The sequence below is a fragment of the Neopelma chrysocephalum genome, unplaced genomic scaffold, assembly GCF_003984885.1.
Source record: "Neopelma chrysocephalum unplaced genomic scaffold, ASM398488v2 Primary Assembly neopelma1_119, whole genome shotgun sequence".
In the NCBI taxonomy this organism is placed as follows: domain Eukaryota; kingdom Metazoa; phylum Chordata; class Aves; order Passeriformes; family Pipridae; genus Neopelma; species Neopelma chrysocephalum.
In genome coordinates this window covers 1,706,264-1,723,316 of record NW_020897781.1, presented here as the reverse complement: position 1 = coordinate 1,723,316, position 17,053 = coordinate 1,706,264, and the positions used below count along the sequence as shown (strand labels likewise).

General features: G+C 48.2%; 1 protein-coding gene across 5 annotated transcripts in view; it reads right to left on the bottom strand.

The window, feature by feature from the left end:
* MYT1 (myelin transcription factor 1) overlaps positions 1-17,053 on the bottom strand; it is a 66,159-nt gene that overhangs the window by 12,053 nt on the left and 37,053 nt on the right. For 4 of the 5 annotated variants that reach the window (XM_027697559.1, XM_027697560.1, XM_027697563.1 and 1 more), the window contains exons 7-16: positions 15,588-16,457; positions 14,822-14,956; positions 13,340-13,430; positions 12,705-12,818; positions 11,046-11,260; positions 8,313-8,518; positions 7,148-7,417; positions 6,356-6,510; positions 3,849-3,911; positions 3,575-3,643 (exon numbers count right to left, since the gene is read on the bottom strand). In XM_027697559.1, coding sequence (XP_027553360.1) covers positions 3,575-3,643; positions 3,849-3,911; positions 6,356-6,510; positions 7,148-7,417; positions 8,313-8,518; positions 11,046-11,260; positions 12,705-12,818; positions 13,340-13,430; positions 14,822-14,956; positions 15,588-16,457 — 2,188 coding nt within the window. The remainder of the gene's footprint in view (positions 1-3,574; positions 3,644-3,848; positions 3,912-6,355; positions 6,511-7,147; positions 7,418-8,312; positions 8,519-11,045; positions 11,261-12,704; positions 12,819-13,339; positions 13,431-14,821; positions 14,957-15,587; positions 16,458-17,053) is intronic. The other variant, XM_027697561.1, reaches the window with a different exon arrangement.

Here is a 17,053-nt window from a genome sequence, read left to right as displayed (position 1 = left end):
CTCTTCTTCATCACTGTAGGCAGGACACAAGGGGTGTTGCAGGGTGACAGCACCTGCTGGACCTCGGGCTGGGGGTCACCAAGTCACCACACACGGTGCCCCAGCAGCTTTTGGTGCTTCGGTGCAGAATCTGCCCCTCGGCCCTCAGCCGCCGCCGTTACAAAGGGACCTTTGAAGATGCGCCCACGGTCGTGAGTTTGAAGGTGAGCACCCAGCGCTCTGGGATGGCACTGAGAGCAAAGCCTGGAGGATGGTCCTGTGACCACCCAAACCTCCACAAAGGCTGGCGGGGGCTGCGAGCCCGCCGAGCGGCAGCGAAGATAATGGCACGAGTTAAGCACCGCATCGTTAAGGGCTCAGAGCAAGAGCGGTGAGGGGACATGAAGTACCACGAGCACAAAGATCTGTTCCGAATGCTGTAGGTGACGCGGCGGACATAAAAGTTGTCATGGGGACAAGGAAGAGAGGCGAGGAGTGTTCGCAGAGGATGTGCACGCCAGCCTGCCAATTAGCCAGGGCTTTTTCAGTCAAGTGATTAGGACCGGGGGAGGGGTGGGAGGGGGAGGAATTCCGCGGTGCTGCCGCAGGACGAGGGGGAGATGCTCGGCTGCTCCTTCTGACCAGAGCTCAGGGCACATCCACGAGCTTGCAGAGTGCCCATTGTCCTCGGGGAAGGGTTTTGCTGTGTCCCACCTTTCTCAATCCCTATATTTAAAGCCACCAGTGCCTGGTTTGGACCACTGGCAGGTACCTGCCCCAGAGCAGGGATTGATGCGTGTCCAGGACATGCCAGTGGTGTACGGGCAGCCCCTGAGGTCAGTGCCCTTGGGAAAAGCAATATACTTTCCCAAAGGTTGCCCAGGGAGGTGGTGGATGCCCTGTCCCTGGAAGTGTCCAAGGCCAGATTGGACAGGGCTCTGAGCAGCCTGATTTAGCTGAAGATGTCCCTGCTCACTGCAGGGGTTTGGACTAGATGGCCTTTAAAGGTCCCTTCCACCCCAAACTATTCTGCGGTTCTGTGCTGGTGCCTGGCCTGGGCAATGGTATGGCTGGGGTGCTCTGGCCTCTGAGAGTCAGTGGAGCAATCATTTCCACAAATGTCTTTTGTCTGGCAGCTTGGAAAACAGCCTTTCAAAAAGCCCTCTTTTTTTTGACCAGAAAATATCAAAATTCTCCTCTTTGCACAAGCTCAGAGGGAGAGTTTGGCATTTGCAGGTCATTGAATAGTCTCTGTTGGCAAAAAAAATTGTTACTACACCTCAGATTGGGAGTACAGGGACACATCCTGATCCCGGAAGGGTGTCAGGGAAACTAAGTCAGGATCAAGGCTCAGCCTGCTCAGATGCAGGAAAACATAAATGCACAGAGATCCAGAGCTGTAAGAGCAGGGATACATCCAGCAGAACCTCAACAAGGATGCAAATGCTTCGACTCATTTAGAAATTACAGGTTTGGGAGATGACTGTGACATTTCCCTGCTATACACTGTTAAAGTAGAAAGCAAAACTATTTCTTTGTTGTTCTAGCTTCAGGGTGGGAGGAAATTATGAAAACACTAACACCAAACTCTTTCTGCCTTTCAGGACTTTCAAAGAGAGGAGAGAAGTAATTTGATTTTTATTTTTAATTATCTGGAGACAAATCATACCAACAGAGACCTTTTATTGCATGTTCCAGCCTGGAGCTGGTTTTTTTATATCAGGGATATTAACCCCTGAAATAGAATTTATAATAGAAACACTGACATGGTCTTATCTGGAGCTGTGAAAAGCTATGACTGTGCAATCTGTAATATCTCCAAATCCTCTTCTCTTCCTCCCTCCTCTGCTCCCATCCTCACCAAGACATGGGAAAAAAAGAGTATTTGAGAAAAAATATTAACAAGCTTTTTTTTTTTTCCCAGAAGTCTGTTTTATACCGTATTTTGATAAAAAGCACTGACATTGGATGCCTGAGGGGAGCAGGGGATCCTGCACAGCAAAGCTGGGTGCAGTGTTTGATCTCAGGTACAACCCTGTTCGATTTTTGTCTGGTCCTTACTGGAAATGGACACTGCTCCCAAGAGCTTTTAATATCTTTAACACTAATTTTCTGATCACTTGGCTACTCTTTAAGGCTGTTGGAGAAACACCAGTTCAGCAAGATTCTTTGAAGAGGTTCTTTCAAAATATATATAGTCTGTAATGCATGATTAAGTGTACTTAGCACTAACCACGCCGGTCCTTTCCATCCACCAGCACATTCTATTCATATCAACTAATCCTGCCACTTTTCCCACCTCTGCGATAAGGAGCAGGCATTTAACAAACACTTTTCCTGGTACCAGCACCCACGTTGGTTGTGGGGCACAGAGCAGTCCCAGAGCCATGCGCCCCTCCAGTCCATCACAGAGGGATTTGGGACTTTGTCAATCATCTTTGTGACCAAAGAGGCTCCCCCTGACTCACCCACAGCTTCAAAAATCCTTGAGTGTGTTCAGGACACAGCACATTTGTGTTTTTTTTCATGGTGAGCCTGTGCAATGGGAAGCTCTCCATTTTACTCTTCAGTTATAGTTGTGAATATCCCAGTGTCTGAACGATCCAAAAACTGGATTCAGCAAAGCAGGGAGCTCAGGTGAGACAAAGGTAGGCTGGATCCACGGAAGAAATATTGAAAAAATTCTCAGTGAGCTTTCCCCCAAAGAGGGAGTTGTGTGGAGGAGGCTTCAGGTCCCCCCAGTGTCTTCATCTGTTTTAAATACAATTTCACCTTTCTTTAGGGAAAGCAACCTAAGAGAGCATTTGGGAAACCCTCCTGTGAAGAATAAGCTCCTACTGAAAATGAGGAGTTTGGGGAAGACACAGCAAAGGTGAAAACAAGATTCAGAGGAAGATATTTGACTGAAAATGTCAAAACCAGGTTCCTCTCTTCAGAAGCAGCAATGGAAACAGGGAAATTCAGGTGCCTGTGAGCCCTTTGCCGCCGGCTCAGGATCTGGCCTCACCAAACATTTGCACACTCCCTCCTTCATTCCCTCACAAATCATGGGAATGAATAGGAACCTCTCTCACTACATCCACAACACCACTAAAATTTAGCCTAAAAATAGCATCCCAGGTTCTCTAAAAGAGTTGGCTTTGCTGTGTCCTGGTGGTGTGTTCCCAGCTGTGTCTCTGCCCGAAAATAAAGCATGAGCCTTTCTCCAGGTTTTGGATTATTTGAGATGTACAAAAACGTTAAATGAAAAGGGTTATGGCCCAATCTAGGGAACAAGAGCTTGGGAAAAGAAAATAACATGTCTACAGTGCCCAGAGGAAACCTGTCAGGTGTTCAGGTTATTTCCAATCACTGCCATGAGCCCCTCTCCCCAAAATAAGCCTTCCTTCAAGCCATTGCCTCTTCAACGTGACAGCTGGAAGCTGGACTCCACCAGAGCTCCTTGCAGACAGGTTTTGATCAGCTCTTTGAAAGGAGAAGGGAAGGGATGGAAAAGCAAAAGCAGAGCAAGAGGAGTGGGGGCAGGAAGGGAGAAGAGAGAAAAAAGGATGGAAATAAAGAAAAAAAAGAAGTTTCAAGTTGAGCGCAAACATACTTGAGGTCAGCAGAGTGGGCAGCCATGAGGTTTCTGAGGCTCTTGTCAGCAAGAGGACAACCAGAAAGGCTGAAAGAGAAGAGATGGAATATCTGGATAAGCAAAAAAAAAAAAAAAAAAAGGAAAAAGAAAAAGGGCTGGGGCGTGGGGAGGGAGAGGGGCAATAGAAGGGGGGAGGAAACAGAACCAAACTATCCACATGGTCAAAAAATACACTAAAAGAAAAAATAAAGTTGTCTTTAGAGTTCAAACCATGAAAAAAAGGTCAACCCACCTGCGGTGAGAGGCATAGTTTCCCGTTATGTGTCCGCTGCCGTCACAGCCTGGGGTTGGGCAACTGGGCAACAACAACAACAACAACAGGGATCATAAATGTGGGAAAGGAATGGATTCCCCAAGAGCCACAGATGGGCAAAGCCAGCTCAGCCCCCTCAGTGTCTATCAGGTGGGTCTCAGCCCAGCCCCCCTGCCAGAGCCCTTCACCCGGCTCCGTCCGTCGGATCTCGGTGTGTGTTTGTACGTTTGCATGGATATAAACCAGACATTTCCCTTTCAGCTCCCTTTCCTCCCTTCTTTGTTCCCAAAAAGCCCAAGGATCCTGTAAAAAAAAATTTTAGGGATTGCATAAATTGGTGGCAAATGCAAAGGAAGTGTTTAAAATCCTTAGTTGCTTGGAGTGCTAGGTGGCAGTGGGGGACTGACAACAGCCTGCTGGGTGGCATGACCTGACAGGTATGAACACCCCTGGAGGGTGCTGCCAGGTTGGATGATTCCTGCAATACTGAAACTCTGGCTGCAGGAATCATCTTGTTCAGTTTTCAGAGCTGAATAAGGTGCTTTAGATTTCAGCTTTCTGAAATGATTTGGGTTTTTTTCCTCCCAGCCCTTTTAGCTGCAAAGAAAAGCTTGAAAACACTTTTCACTGCAGAGAGGGAATGAAAGTAGACTCTGACTGTGTGCCTGGAGGCTCCTAAACAGAGGGCAGGAAGGAGCTGCTGCATCCCACCCACTGCCTTCAGTGGATGTACCTCACATCCATCCCTCTTCACTGCCTCCTCTGTGAATTGTACTTGCATGGACAATGGAAAAAGCTGCTCTCCCTTCTCCATGTCCAGGAAATAAAATCCAGTTTGTGCTCTGGCACAGTCATGCCCTCCTGCCCCAAGTCAAGGGTATATGGGAAAGCAGGGATGTCCTGGGGTGCTGCAGGGATACCTTGGGACAGTCTGGCCTAGCAGGTTGAGGCTTGGAGGCACCTATTCCCTGCTCACCCTTGAGTCCTTTCCCAGCCACAACTCCCACAGAAACACAGCAAGCCCTGGAGCCAGCACTGATATGGTGATGTTCAAGAAGCAGGGATGTCTGGCTGTGTGGTTCCCATTCGTGTGCCAACAGGAGGGTGATGGGAAGATACAGGTGAGGAGCACCTTCCCTGCCATCTGTGCCTGGAAGTGGCACAAGAACTACATCCAGACACGGAGCATCAGGCACAGCAGGCGAGTCTGCTCTTAACTACAGCTAATTCATTACAGCCTTTGGGCCAAAGAGGAATAAGGATGCTAAATGGGGAGGGAGGCCTCAGCACTGCCCACAACACCATTTATTTATTCCAGGGCTGTTTCCATTCAGGAAATTTCTGTACCATCACAATAAAATTAAGGCACGGGAGGACTTCAGGGCTCTACCTCAGAAATTGCTATTCACGGTGCTGCTGGGTTTTAAGAAAGCCTTTAGAGCTTTGGATAAGGGTAGCTGGTCTGTGCTTTGCTCATTTGGAGAAGATGCTGCTGCTGCTCTGCCCTCACAGATCTCCTCCCTGCCTGTCTGCTCCCTCAACCTGCAGAAGCCAAATAATGAGCGAGTTGTATAAGGTCAGTAAAACAGTGCCCACCAGCTCTTCCCTGTTTAACATACAGGGGGGTCAGGTACACAGGAAAGAGGCCAAGAACAGCTGGGATGCCTGGGAGGGGAGACCTCCCCACCACAACCTCCAGTCTGATCCCAAGGTGCCATTAGGTCAGAGTGAGGTCCAACCTGCCATGTTTGGATCAGACTCTTAAACATCAACCATTCCTGTGGGAATCAGTGTGGATGCAGAGCAATACTCCATCTAATAGCACAGATCTGTGTCTGTACTTCCACCCACCCGATCAATAGACAGATATGAGCTGGGGCAGGGTCTCTCTCCAACGCAAATTGCAGCCTGACAGCAATTTTGCTGCAGCCCCAGGTCACGCTTTGTGACCCTGGATTATCACAGCGCTGGGACCCATTGCTTTAAGCCAACAACTCCTGTCTTCTCAATGACACATCTTGTGGTTCAACACCCCCGTCAAGAAGGTGCTGAGATCCCTTGGGTGCTCTTGGCTCCACAGCATCACCCAGTGCCCTGAAATAAGGGGTCAGGGGATTGGGCAGGCTCCTCCACTGTGCCAGAAACACTCTTGCAGGAAACACCGAGGAAAAGAAAGGGGTTTTCCTCAACCCTGTCCATGAATCCTGAGAGCACCAAGCTCCCTAATAGGTTCTCTTTATCACTGAAGAGTAAGGCCATATAGGAAGGTATTTTACCTCATTGATCAGCTGTTGTATGAGGGTAGGGTTTCTCTTGAGCTTTCATTTCAACTACTCAGTTGAGCTAAGACCAACCACAGTAAGAAAGGGAACTACAATTCTAATTTTTAAAATGTATTTACTAACAAATTCTGCCTCCTATCACCCTGGCTGTGCTAGGTATATGTTTAGTAGATTTTGGAGGAAGAGACAAAAAGGAGGACTTACGTGAGCAGCTCTTTCTTGATGTCCTTGGAGAGGAATTTCAGCTTGAAGTTGGTTAAAGTAACTTCCCCTGGGTATTTTCGCTCTTCAAAGTTTTCCTCTGACACTTCTTGCTCATCAGCTTCCGAGGAGGCAAAAGAGTGAGCGGCAGGTTCTGACTGCAAGAAAAGATCCAGGTACAGGGGTTGTAGTGGTGGTCACTGCTGCTGAACTGTGGTGGGAAATATCACAGCTTCATCCCAGCTAAGAGTGCAGCATTGCCAACACTCCTGAGCCCTCTGAAAGCACCTCACAGTACCCAAACCATGGATCCAATAGTCTGTAATTTCCTGGTTTTGTAGGAGAAATGTGTAAAACGTGTCTGTACGTGGATTTCCATGTGGCTTTCCCTCACCCCAGCCAGGGGGTCATGGCTGGATTCCCCACCTGCAGGATTAATGTCAGTGACATACAGGGCCATCTCTGCTAATGGGAGATATAAATCATCCTGGGAAGCATCACCAGGAGCACCACTGGTGCAAATGAGCTGAAAGGATTTACAACAAAGAAAGCACTGCACACCCAGGGCAAGGAAAGTGGTGGGTTCTTCCTTTGCAACCCCAACAGATATAAGACCATCTGCCTCCTGTCCCTGGTTGATACCTGATAGTACTGACAAAGCTAGAAATATTTCTCTCCTATGCTCAAAGGACAAACTAGGTGTGCCTAGAGGGCAGGGAACAGGACAACTGTGTGAGTAAACATGGCATTCAATCGCCCATGAGGGAGACTTAAGCATGAAGAGTCACTTCTCACCTCTTCTGGCTCCTCTTCCCGCTGACGGTTTGGTTTAGTGTAGTCAATGGGCCCATCCCATTCATCCTGGCGGGAGGTCTGGCTGGACTGGGGGGAGGTCATGGTGCTGCTCGTGGCACTGGTGCTGTTTTGGCGCTGCGACACATCTGGGGACTTCATGCTGGGACTGCTGCTGCAGCTGCTGCTGCTGGGGAAGGTGCTCTCCCGTTTGCGGTGTTTGTTCATACTCAAGTCCAGAGTCCCGTTTTCATCCACCTCAATGTCCATGGACTGAAAGTTTGGAAACATGCCCAATGTTAGCAGCTGCCAGCAACTCCCTATGGGCATCTTGCCCCCATTTGTCTTTTGCAGTGCAGCAGGCAGGTTTTCATGTCCCGTCCTCTCCACAATCAGTTATGAGGAACCGAATGAAAAGGGATGCTCTTTCCTAAATATTTCAGGAAGGCGTCATGAAAATGCACCCCATGTGGCATTTTGACTCAGTTGATTAACACAGGCATCTAGTGCCACTTAAGATGCCCCATGGGATCCAAAACATCTGCCCAAGGCTCGGGGTGCTCCATAGGACTTCTGGAAAACCTGTGTTCCCCTGAAAAATAGCTGGAAATCAGTCTGGATGCAACTGGGGAATCTCAAGTGGCATCAGATACAGATCAGTGAGCAACTGAAACAGCTCTGAGAGTCACAGAATCATTTGGGTTGGAAAAGCCCTCTAAGATCATCGAGTCCAAACGTTCACCCAGCATGGCCAAAAACACACTAAACCATGTCCCCAAGTGCCACATCTACGTGTGGCACTTTAATCCCTTCAGGGATGGTGACTCTACTGCTGCCCTGGGCAGCCTCCTCCAGGGCTTGACCACTGTTTTAGTGAACAAATTTTTCCTAATAACCCTAATAACCTGAGACTTGGCTTGGCAATCTCTGCTCATCTCCCACGGGTAATTTGAACCACAACATATCTCCATAGCACACTGAGAGCCAAGATTACCTCCTCCAAACTGCACCACCCAAAGCAGGGAGTGAAAGGGTGATTTGTGATGAGTGTCTGCATTCCCTCTGCACTTAAAAACCAAAACGAAAGGAAGGGTAGACCGAGGTATTTCTCCCATCCCAAACTTCAAGTTTGGTCCCTGGGCAGTGGTCCCCGGGCACATGCACCCACCTTGCCGGGGGCCTCTTGCTGCTTGGTGCTGAGATTCTCGGGCATCTCCCAGCAGCGGGTGGAGAGGTTGAGGATGGCAGTGGCAGCCATGTGCGCAGCCTCAGCGTCGTGGGAGTAGTCGAAGCCTGTGGAGGAAGATGAAGTGCTCTTCACATAACTGCTGGAGGGGCTGTGGCTGGGGGAAGAGGCCTTTGGAAAAGGTTTGGCTGAAATAAAAAGAGAAGGAACAACACAAGGCTAATGTATAACCGGCACGGGCAGCAGCGAGAGGTTAAGTCAGTCTGACACAGTCAATGTATTCACAAGTTCCTGGGATTATTCCCAATCCAAGGGCTGGTTTGTTGCCCAAGATGTGCAACAGGAGCAATGCTGGCTGCAGCTTGTGCAATGGTCTCTTGGTGTGAAAGGTTAATTCATTAACTGACTCTGCCATCAATACCCAAAACACAAGTGCTTTTCTTCATTAGAGCTACTCCTCAGTGGAAGAAGCTAGAGGAGAAGGCCTAGAGCAGCTTCCTGGCTCTTTTTTTGTCCTCTGTATGTCCATAATTTATCTGCAGAGGTGTCTTATGGGGAGATTTCTAGTAGCACATTTGAAAACTTAAAATTTAAAAAATTACATTATTAGAAAAACCGTGGTAATAAAATATGAGCTTCCAAGGATAACACGGTGAAATACAGATTTCCTGACAGCTGACATATCATTTAAATATGCCTGAATAACTGGATTTATTATGCAGCTGCCACTCTGTTACTGTATGTCACACCAGCAGCAGTGCCAACCTGGAAATGCAATTTCTCTTCACACCCTATGAAACGAAAGCGAGTATTTCTCAGGGTGAATGCACAATAAAACTTTCCCTAATAATAAATAATAGTTTCCTATCAATAAGACTTGAACATGGTCCCATTTATGGGACCCGACCCACACAGGGTCCCTCTAAGTCAGTAGTTTCAGTGGATGCAAACAGGGAATCATCTGATTTAGAACAGTCACAGGATTGCGTTCTGAATCAATTACCAAAATCTTCAAATTCTGAATTCATTCCACTGTGCCCTTTCTGGGGGAAACCATTCCCCCTTTAGTGGGAGTCTTACCCAGGGAAGACTCCTAAGCTTTGGCCTGATGATGGCAAAGCAAAGACAACCTCTGTTGATGCAGCTATGGAGCAAAGTGATTTCATTATTCCCATTATGAACTTGTAATATAAGACACTATAAAATACTAATCTTCCCCAGCACTGCTTTCTTCCTCGTTGCGTGCGTATATAATGCATATTGACATTAATGGGAGTTATGCACACACATGCAGGGGAACATAAATCCCTCTGGATGAAGATCTCTTTAAAATAAGTTCTCAGTGAAAGGAGCAGATTTCTCTGCTATGATTGGCAATCATATTCATCCTGTCGCTTTGATTAACTCATTGGAGGTTTGCCCGAATGGTTATTCCCGTCTCTGGCTGCTTGTTTTCCCGTCCGGTTTAATCCATGTCTTTGCAGCAGGGTCTGGGTATCCGCCCGCCCAACCTGACAGTATCCAGGATCGGGAGATGCCAATTTCAATTTCACACCGTGGGCTCAGCCATGCTTTTCCATTTCATAAGTATTTCTACCACTAATAGACTCGCAATCAGCAAATTAGTGAAATAAGTGATGAGAAAAAATAGAAAGGATTATCCTTGTGGGTCTGCTGGAATTATTTTTGTCAGTACAATTACCCTGAAAATTCTTTGCTAATATTGCAAATAACACAATCTATTCAACGAGAGAATCGCTTGTGCTGGGAAACAAATTACTTTTCCATCAGCCCTAACCCAGGATGACAGTGGCAGTTGTGCTCTCTGGCCTCCATCCAATTTCATTGTCTGATCCTGTACAGATTTAGTACTGTAATAAAGGGCGCTCCCATTGTAGTGCAACAACCAGGATGCTTTCAAGTACGAGCACTTTTTTACAGAGCAGCTGCATCAGGATTAAACAGGATTGTGGAAGTGGGATTAGCCAGACAGAAAGCCCTCTTGAGGCTGCTGACTTCTGCAAACTGGGCTCCTAAATCTTTTTTTTTTTCCCCCCTCAGAAAGATGTCTTCAGGTGCATGGTTGGTGTTAAAAGGAAGGGGGAGGTTTAACACATTTGCACAGGCTGTCTCCCCATGCAGTGTCCCTCCTGTCCCCAACAGCCCAGCCCCGCAGGGTTTATTTTCACCCACAGTGCTATAACCAGTGCAAGGTCCTCAGAACAGAGCAGAGGTGGGTGGCTACAACAGGAGAGAGCTGGAAGATAGAGGTGGGTGATCGATAGGTAGCAGAGCTGGAGAGCAGAGCACGGCAGGAAAGACAAATGGGTGGGATGGGTCATATATAAGATGGAAGAGAAGAAAACTGTAATCCATTTAGCTAGATGAGGAAAGACAGATCAATAGATACGAGCTGCAAAGCAATGGGGACCAACTGAGGACAGCTGTGTAACTTCTCCCATCTCGAGACATCACTGAGATTAATGTTCACACCACAGTTCTTCCAAAAGCTGAGGCCAAAGCAACCCTCCTCCAAGCAAAGCTTTACCAGCAGCCGTGGGCTCCTCTCATCTCAGCCTCCCCATCCCAGGAGGGATCCAGCAGTTCAGCCCCAAGTCTCTCCCACCACCCCAAAACCACAATCCCAAGAGCCTCACAACATGCTGACAAAGTTAGAAAATGCAGAAACCCAGCCCATCCCTGCTCCCAACTTACATTTAAAGGCTTTAGGTGAGGTTTCGCTAGTCTGAATCTTTGGGGCAAGCATGCGTTTGCCAAAAACCTGAGCATCAAAACTTGCATAATCGAAGGTGACCTTGGAGTACTTCTCCAGCTCCTTGGCCAGGTTGGCCCGTGGGGTTGCTGGGACCATGTTGGGCCGGTAGCTTCCATACTGAGGGATCTCCAGTTGCTTCACAAAGCACATAGGCCTGAGGATGAAACAATGAGCAGCAATTATTTCTCTTTTCCTCGGCGAGGTGACTGTTGGGAGGGGACTAGATGCAATGGGGATGTGTAGCTGCACCTTGTTCCTGAGGGCTTACTGGGCATGAGGAGGCAGCAACAGTCCTTTTGCTCTCCCTCAGCAAGTCTGCATCTGGTTTGGATCTCTTAGATTCCATTTTTATTTTTTCATCCTTTTTTTTTCTTTTTTTTTCCTCTTTTTTAAATAAAACACCGAGGTGTCAATCTCATCCAAAACAACGGTCCTGCCCACTGCTGTGGCGCGGCAACATTTTCCAACACAGCACAAGAATGGGTATCACTCACTCATGGGACCCATGACACAGGGTGGCACACAAAGGCGTGAGGACCCCAGCTGAGCTCCACTCCCCACTGCAGGTTTATTGCAGAGGCACCAGGGCCTCTCCCCTGCCTGCAGTCCCTCCTAGAGACCCGCTTCGGCGGGGCTGCCTATCATGAATCAATTTGTCTTGCATATAAATTGTATATAAATGGCCTATTGTTATTCTCCTTCCCGTGACCTCTTTCCACCAGTGAGTCCTCGGAGCGGGAGCTCCTTGGAGCATGGACCGTCCTCGTGATGCGCTCAGAGCGCTCTGCGCCCGGTGCAGGCTCCGCTGCAAATAAATAAGTAATCGCCCTAAATGGCCTTTCCAAAGCACCGAGCGCTGGTGCACCAGGGTGCTCAGCAGTCCTGGGGAGCAAATAAATAAATTAATCAGAGCCCGATGCCTTTGTGGGAGTGCTGCTCGGGGCTCACACCACGGTTTTTATCCTGCTCTCGCTGCAAAATAACAAACCATATTACAACCCATCTGTAGCCTCGTGAATCACATCAGCTGCGGAAGCCAGCATCTATCAGGGACATCCTTAATGTGAGACAGGCCTTTCTCCCGGGAAGATAGAGATGGGTGAAATATCAAAACAGATGTGATTGGTTTGGGAATGAGTGGCAGGTTCTTCTCCCCTGAACCGTGCGGGCTAAGGAAGAAAAGCAGGTGGACTTACACGCAACTGCCATGGAGTGATTTGCATGTAGCCTAAATCTCCTCCTCCCCCTCCCTGAGTCCACCCTACTTATAACGCTAATATAATAGCCATCACTGGCTGGCAGTTTGTGCTGCAGAGCAATCGGCACAAGTGCCTTCTGCTGCACTGGTAAAACCCTTTGGCCTGTAGCCTCAGCATTAATTGATGCTACAGAAGCAATTCATTGTCCTCAATGCTCTCCCTGGGACCATCAATTAAATATCTCCCCACCTTGGCGAGACCTATGATCGTAATAACAGGACTCAGCAGTATCAAGATACAGCTGGAGGGAGCCGTGACGGCCGCTCCTGGGAGCGTGGTCTGGCAGGGAGGGCTGGGGCAGCACAGGGATGTGGTGCTGGGCTTTGCTCCCCCACTTACCTGAGTATTCGGTCAGAGTTGGAGCTGGTCTTCGAAGGATCACCAGACTGGGTTTGTTGCTTTTCATGTGATTTGGCTAATTTTTCAGCAGCAGCAATGGGGCACCCAGATAAACTGTGGGAGTTGGGTTTGTTTGTTGGTGGTTTGGGGTTTTTTTTTGAAAGAAAATAAAAAAAGAGAAAAGGAAACCAAGCATGAGGAATGAGCATGAAAACCTTCATTTCATGGACCCAGAGCTACACTAAGCCCATGAAAAATATCTTTGCTTCTTCTACACTGAACGAGTAATGAGACAAACTCACCTTGCACCTGCAATCACATTAACATAGAATCATGATTTATAGAAAGGTTTGGGTTGGAAAGGACCTTAAAGCTCAGCTAGTTCCAACCCCCTGCCATGGGCAGGGCCACCTTCCACTAGACCAGTTTGGTCCAGGCCCTGTCCAACCTGGCCTTGGACACTTCCAGGGATGGGGCAGCCACAGCTTCTCTGAGCAACCTGTGCCAGGGCCTCCCCACCCTCACAGGGAAGAATTTCTTCCTAATATCCAATCTAACCCTGTGCTCTGGCAGGGGGAAGCCGTTCCCTCTTGTCCTGTCACTGTACTCTTATAAGAAGAAGTCAAAGCCGGTACCTCCTGTGCGTGTTGCGGTTGCTGTTGACGTGACCCTGTCCTGTGCAGCCTGGGGTGGGGCATTTCAACACGTTCTCGTGCATCGCCAAGACTTCAGAGCAAGAAGGGGAAGGGGAGAGGGGAAGGGAAACAAAAACAACTTAATAAAAATCAGAGAGAAGGAAAAAAAAAAGACAAAACCATCAAGTCTTGTACGCTGGTTTCCTAGAAATCAGGGAACGTGAAATGCCGTAATTAGAATTTGCGGGGGAAAAAAAAACGATTTTCAAGGCAGCAGCGCTCAGGTCAGCACTAGATTAACATCTCTACACACAGCCTGGGCTTTCTCCTCATTTGCTGATTGCAATCCAGTTTCCCCCATCTAGCCCCTCCTGCCCACCCATCTTTTGGAACCAGTTCTCCCAATTTCAGGTAGTTTAAAGTGATTGAAGTTGTATCTCTGCTTTTATCCTTAGGACTGGTCTTTGTTTGATTTTTTTTTTTTAATTTTAATCTTCAGGATTATTGCTTCCTGCAGCGCTGACCTTAGAAGTAAAGAAAATAATTTGATCTGCAAGCTTTTGTAAAGCACACAGCTTGTGTTAGTTATTTATTAATATTTTTTTCCTGCATTCCAGCCTGTGAAGATAGCTGTACTTTCTCCTTGTTTCCTGTAGTTCTGTGTTTATGGCAGGTCTGCAACCTTTGAAATTACTGATAAGGAAGGGCTCCTTTTTTTTTTTTTTTGTGGTCTATTATGCCATTATCATAAACATGTAACCTTGATTTTTATGTATCTGTGCAGGGAAAGCTATTTAGGATGCTGGTAGAGAGGAAGAAATAAAATATCTCTCTGTGCATATACAAAAATCTGCTATGATGATGATATTTTCTGTAGAACAGGTGAATCTTGATATATCACCTTGTGAATTTTACAGTGATAAGAACATAGAAGAAGGCTCAGCTATCCTGTACATCCTGAATGACTCCTCTCCTTTCCTGCATGTCAACATGTTTGGACGGCAAGGGAGAACAATATCCCCTTCTTCCCAACAAGATATCCCATACAGGGAATAACATGCGACTTTCAGTGTAAAGATGGGCACTGCTTAACACAATTCTGGAGGTGGGCAGGCGTTTTTAAAGCCCCCCTTTGATTTTCAGAGAAGGGACCTCGTTCTCCACAGGATGGTGCTAAAAATCTTTAAGAAGGGCAGGACTTCCAAGCAAATCTCCATCATGTTTCCTGTGAGCAGCAATAACACTTTGGTGGATAGCAGCACCCAGGATCGACCTGGAAAAGCACCACCCCATGCCAAAAACTCTGTTATACTCCAAGGAATAACATCAGGCTTGTGCTAGAGACTCAGCCATGAAACTCACATCATTTGGGACTATTTGGAGAGTTTTGAGGCAGCGCTACCCATCAGATGTGAAATTCCCCCTAGGAAATAAGGCCTCAGAGTAATTTAAGCAGCCCTTGCTATCCCGCCGTGTACTCACTCTCGGGGGGGATCCTGTCTTTGTGCGGGCAGCCGGAGAGGCTGCGGTGGTGAGGGTAAAGCCCCGTGACGTGGCCGGTCCCGTCACAACCAGGAGTCGGACATTTGATTTCTCGCTTCTCGGGTCTCGAAGGATCTGAGGATTGTGGGGAAAGGGCGGTGGGGAACAGGTTAGTGGATTTGGAGGGGAAGAGGTGGAAAGGAGACAAAAAACTGCTGAGGGTGCTTCCCCCACTGCTTTTGTAGTCAAACAGAGAGAGAAACCTTTGGGTTTGGAAGTTTTTTTCCTGGAGGTGGAATTGTAACACAGGAAGTTTCCAAAAGTTGGAATCAGTAAAGTAATTTGAGGAAGAAACCCAGTTTGGAACATGGAGCAACTCACAGTGACTGAGCAGGCAGCCAGCTCAGTGCCAGAGGATGCCAAAGCCCCTGCCCCTCATGTTCCTGTGGCCAGACTCCTACCTCTACTTTAAAACCCCCTTGTGTTTTAAACCAGCCCTACAGCTCAGACTCAGATTTTCAAGGCCAATGGACAATTTAGCCAAGCAATTCCTGTGCTGAGAGGAAGGATGGTGTAGGGCACATCATCATTTTGTGCATTCATTGTTGACCTCTAGGATGTCCCCATCCCTCTGGGCATTGAGGATTTGTGGCTAAATTCTCCCAGTGGGCTGTGAGCTCCCCCACCATCAGCCTGATTATCACAAGGTGCTGGGCAGACAAGTTCATCTCTCACTGGGAAAGGAAGGAGAGGCCTGTCCCTGTACCTTTGCCGTAGTAGCTCTTTCGGATGCTGTCCAGTGGTTTGCTCTGTTTGTCATCCACCTGGAAGTGCTTTACATGTTCTCCTGGCAGCCGGCTGGGCTCCCGCACAATTTTCACCTGCTCAGCTTTCAGTGCGATGGCTTGTTCCAGCAGCCCCAGGTTCCCCCTCGTCATCATGTCATACATCTCTGACTCATCGGTCACGGCTGATTTCTGGGACCGGGCATCGTCGTCCTTGTCATCGTCCGACCGGACCTCCACGATGACTGAGTACTCGGGCTTCGGGCTGAACTGCCCTTCACAGTGGCTTTTCTGGGTGTCCTGAGAAGTGTGAGGAGTTTCTTCACAGATCACTTCAGGAGCCATCTCCTCCTCCTCTTCATCCTCGTCTTCTTCCTCTTCTTCCTCCTCCTCATCCTCCTCCTCCTCCTCTTCCTCCTCATCGTCATCCTCCTCCTCCTCCTCCTCATCCTCTTCTTCTGCCTCAGCCTTCTCCAGTTTACAGGACTCCTCGCAGGTGGCATCGTCCCGGTGCTCCGGACACAACTCGCTGCTGCGCTCGCTGGTGACCTCGATGACCTCCTCCGCATCCTCTGTCTGGATGATGATCTCCTTGTCGCACTCCTCTTCCACCAGCTCCTCTCCTGCATCCTCATGGACCAAATGCACAACGTCAGATGGTGGCTTGGGGACCTGCAGCTCCGCTTCGGGCAGCTGCCCCTCGATGGCGAGGGTTTCCTCCGCTATCTGGCCAAGGTTTAGGAGGGAGTTGGCGATTATTTCTTGGTAGCTGCTGTAGTTGGCCTTGCTGGGCCCAGATGTACTTGATGCTGTGTTTTGTCCATAATGGGTTGATTTTGCTGGGCTTCTCTCTGAGGAGGGGGGAAAGAAGGAATAGAAAGAAAAAGGGAGAAAGAAAGAAAAGACAAAAAAGAACAAAAAAAAAGGAGTAAAGAAGAAAGGGGGGAAAGAAGGAAAGGAATAAAAGAGAAAAGGGGAGAAAAGAGGAAAGGGGAGAAGGGAGGAAAGAGGGAATGAGAGGAAAGGGGGAAAGAGGAAAGGGGGAAAGAGGAAAGGGGGGTAAAAAAGAAAGGGGAAAAAGAAAGGAGGAAAAGAAAATAATTATGTAAACTCATAAACATTTCTTTTTTTGTATTTAAACTTATCTGAAACCAGAGCCTGGCTGTTCTACCCCTGAAGCAGCCTAATTTATTGCATTTGAGGATGGCAGGTAGAAAGGGGATTTCCACATAGAAGGGAAATCATAGGGGTTCAGATTTGCCATGTTCTCAGCTCTTTCTATCCTCTCACACCCCCCTCCCCATCAGCAGCCATCTGATCCCCCTGCTCCCAGTGCTCCCCAGACCAGGGCTCCAAAGCAGTGAGCAGTGTCAGGACCCTGGCTGAAGACCTATCTCCTTTTCTGGTCACTCCTCCTCTTGGATAGCAGCTGGATCTGGCCAGGGTC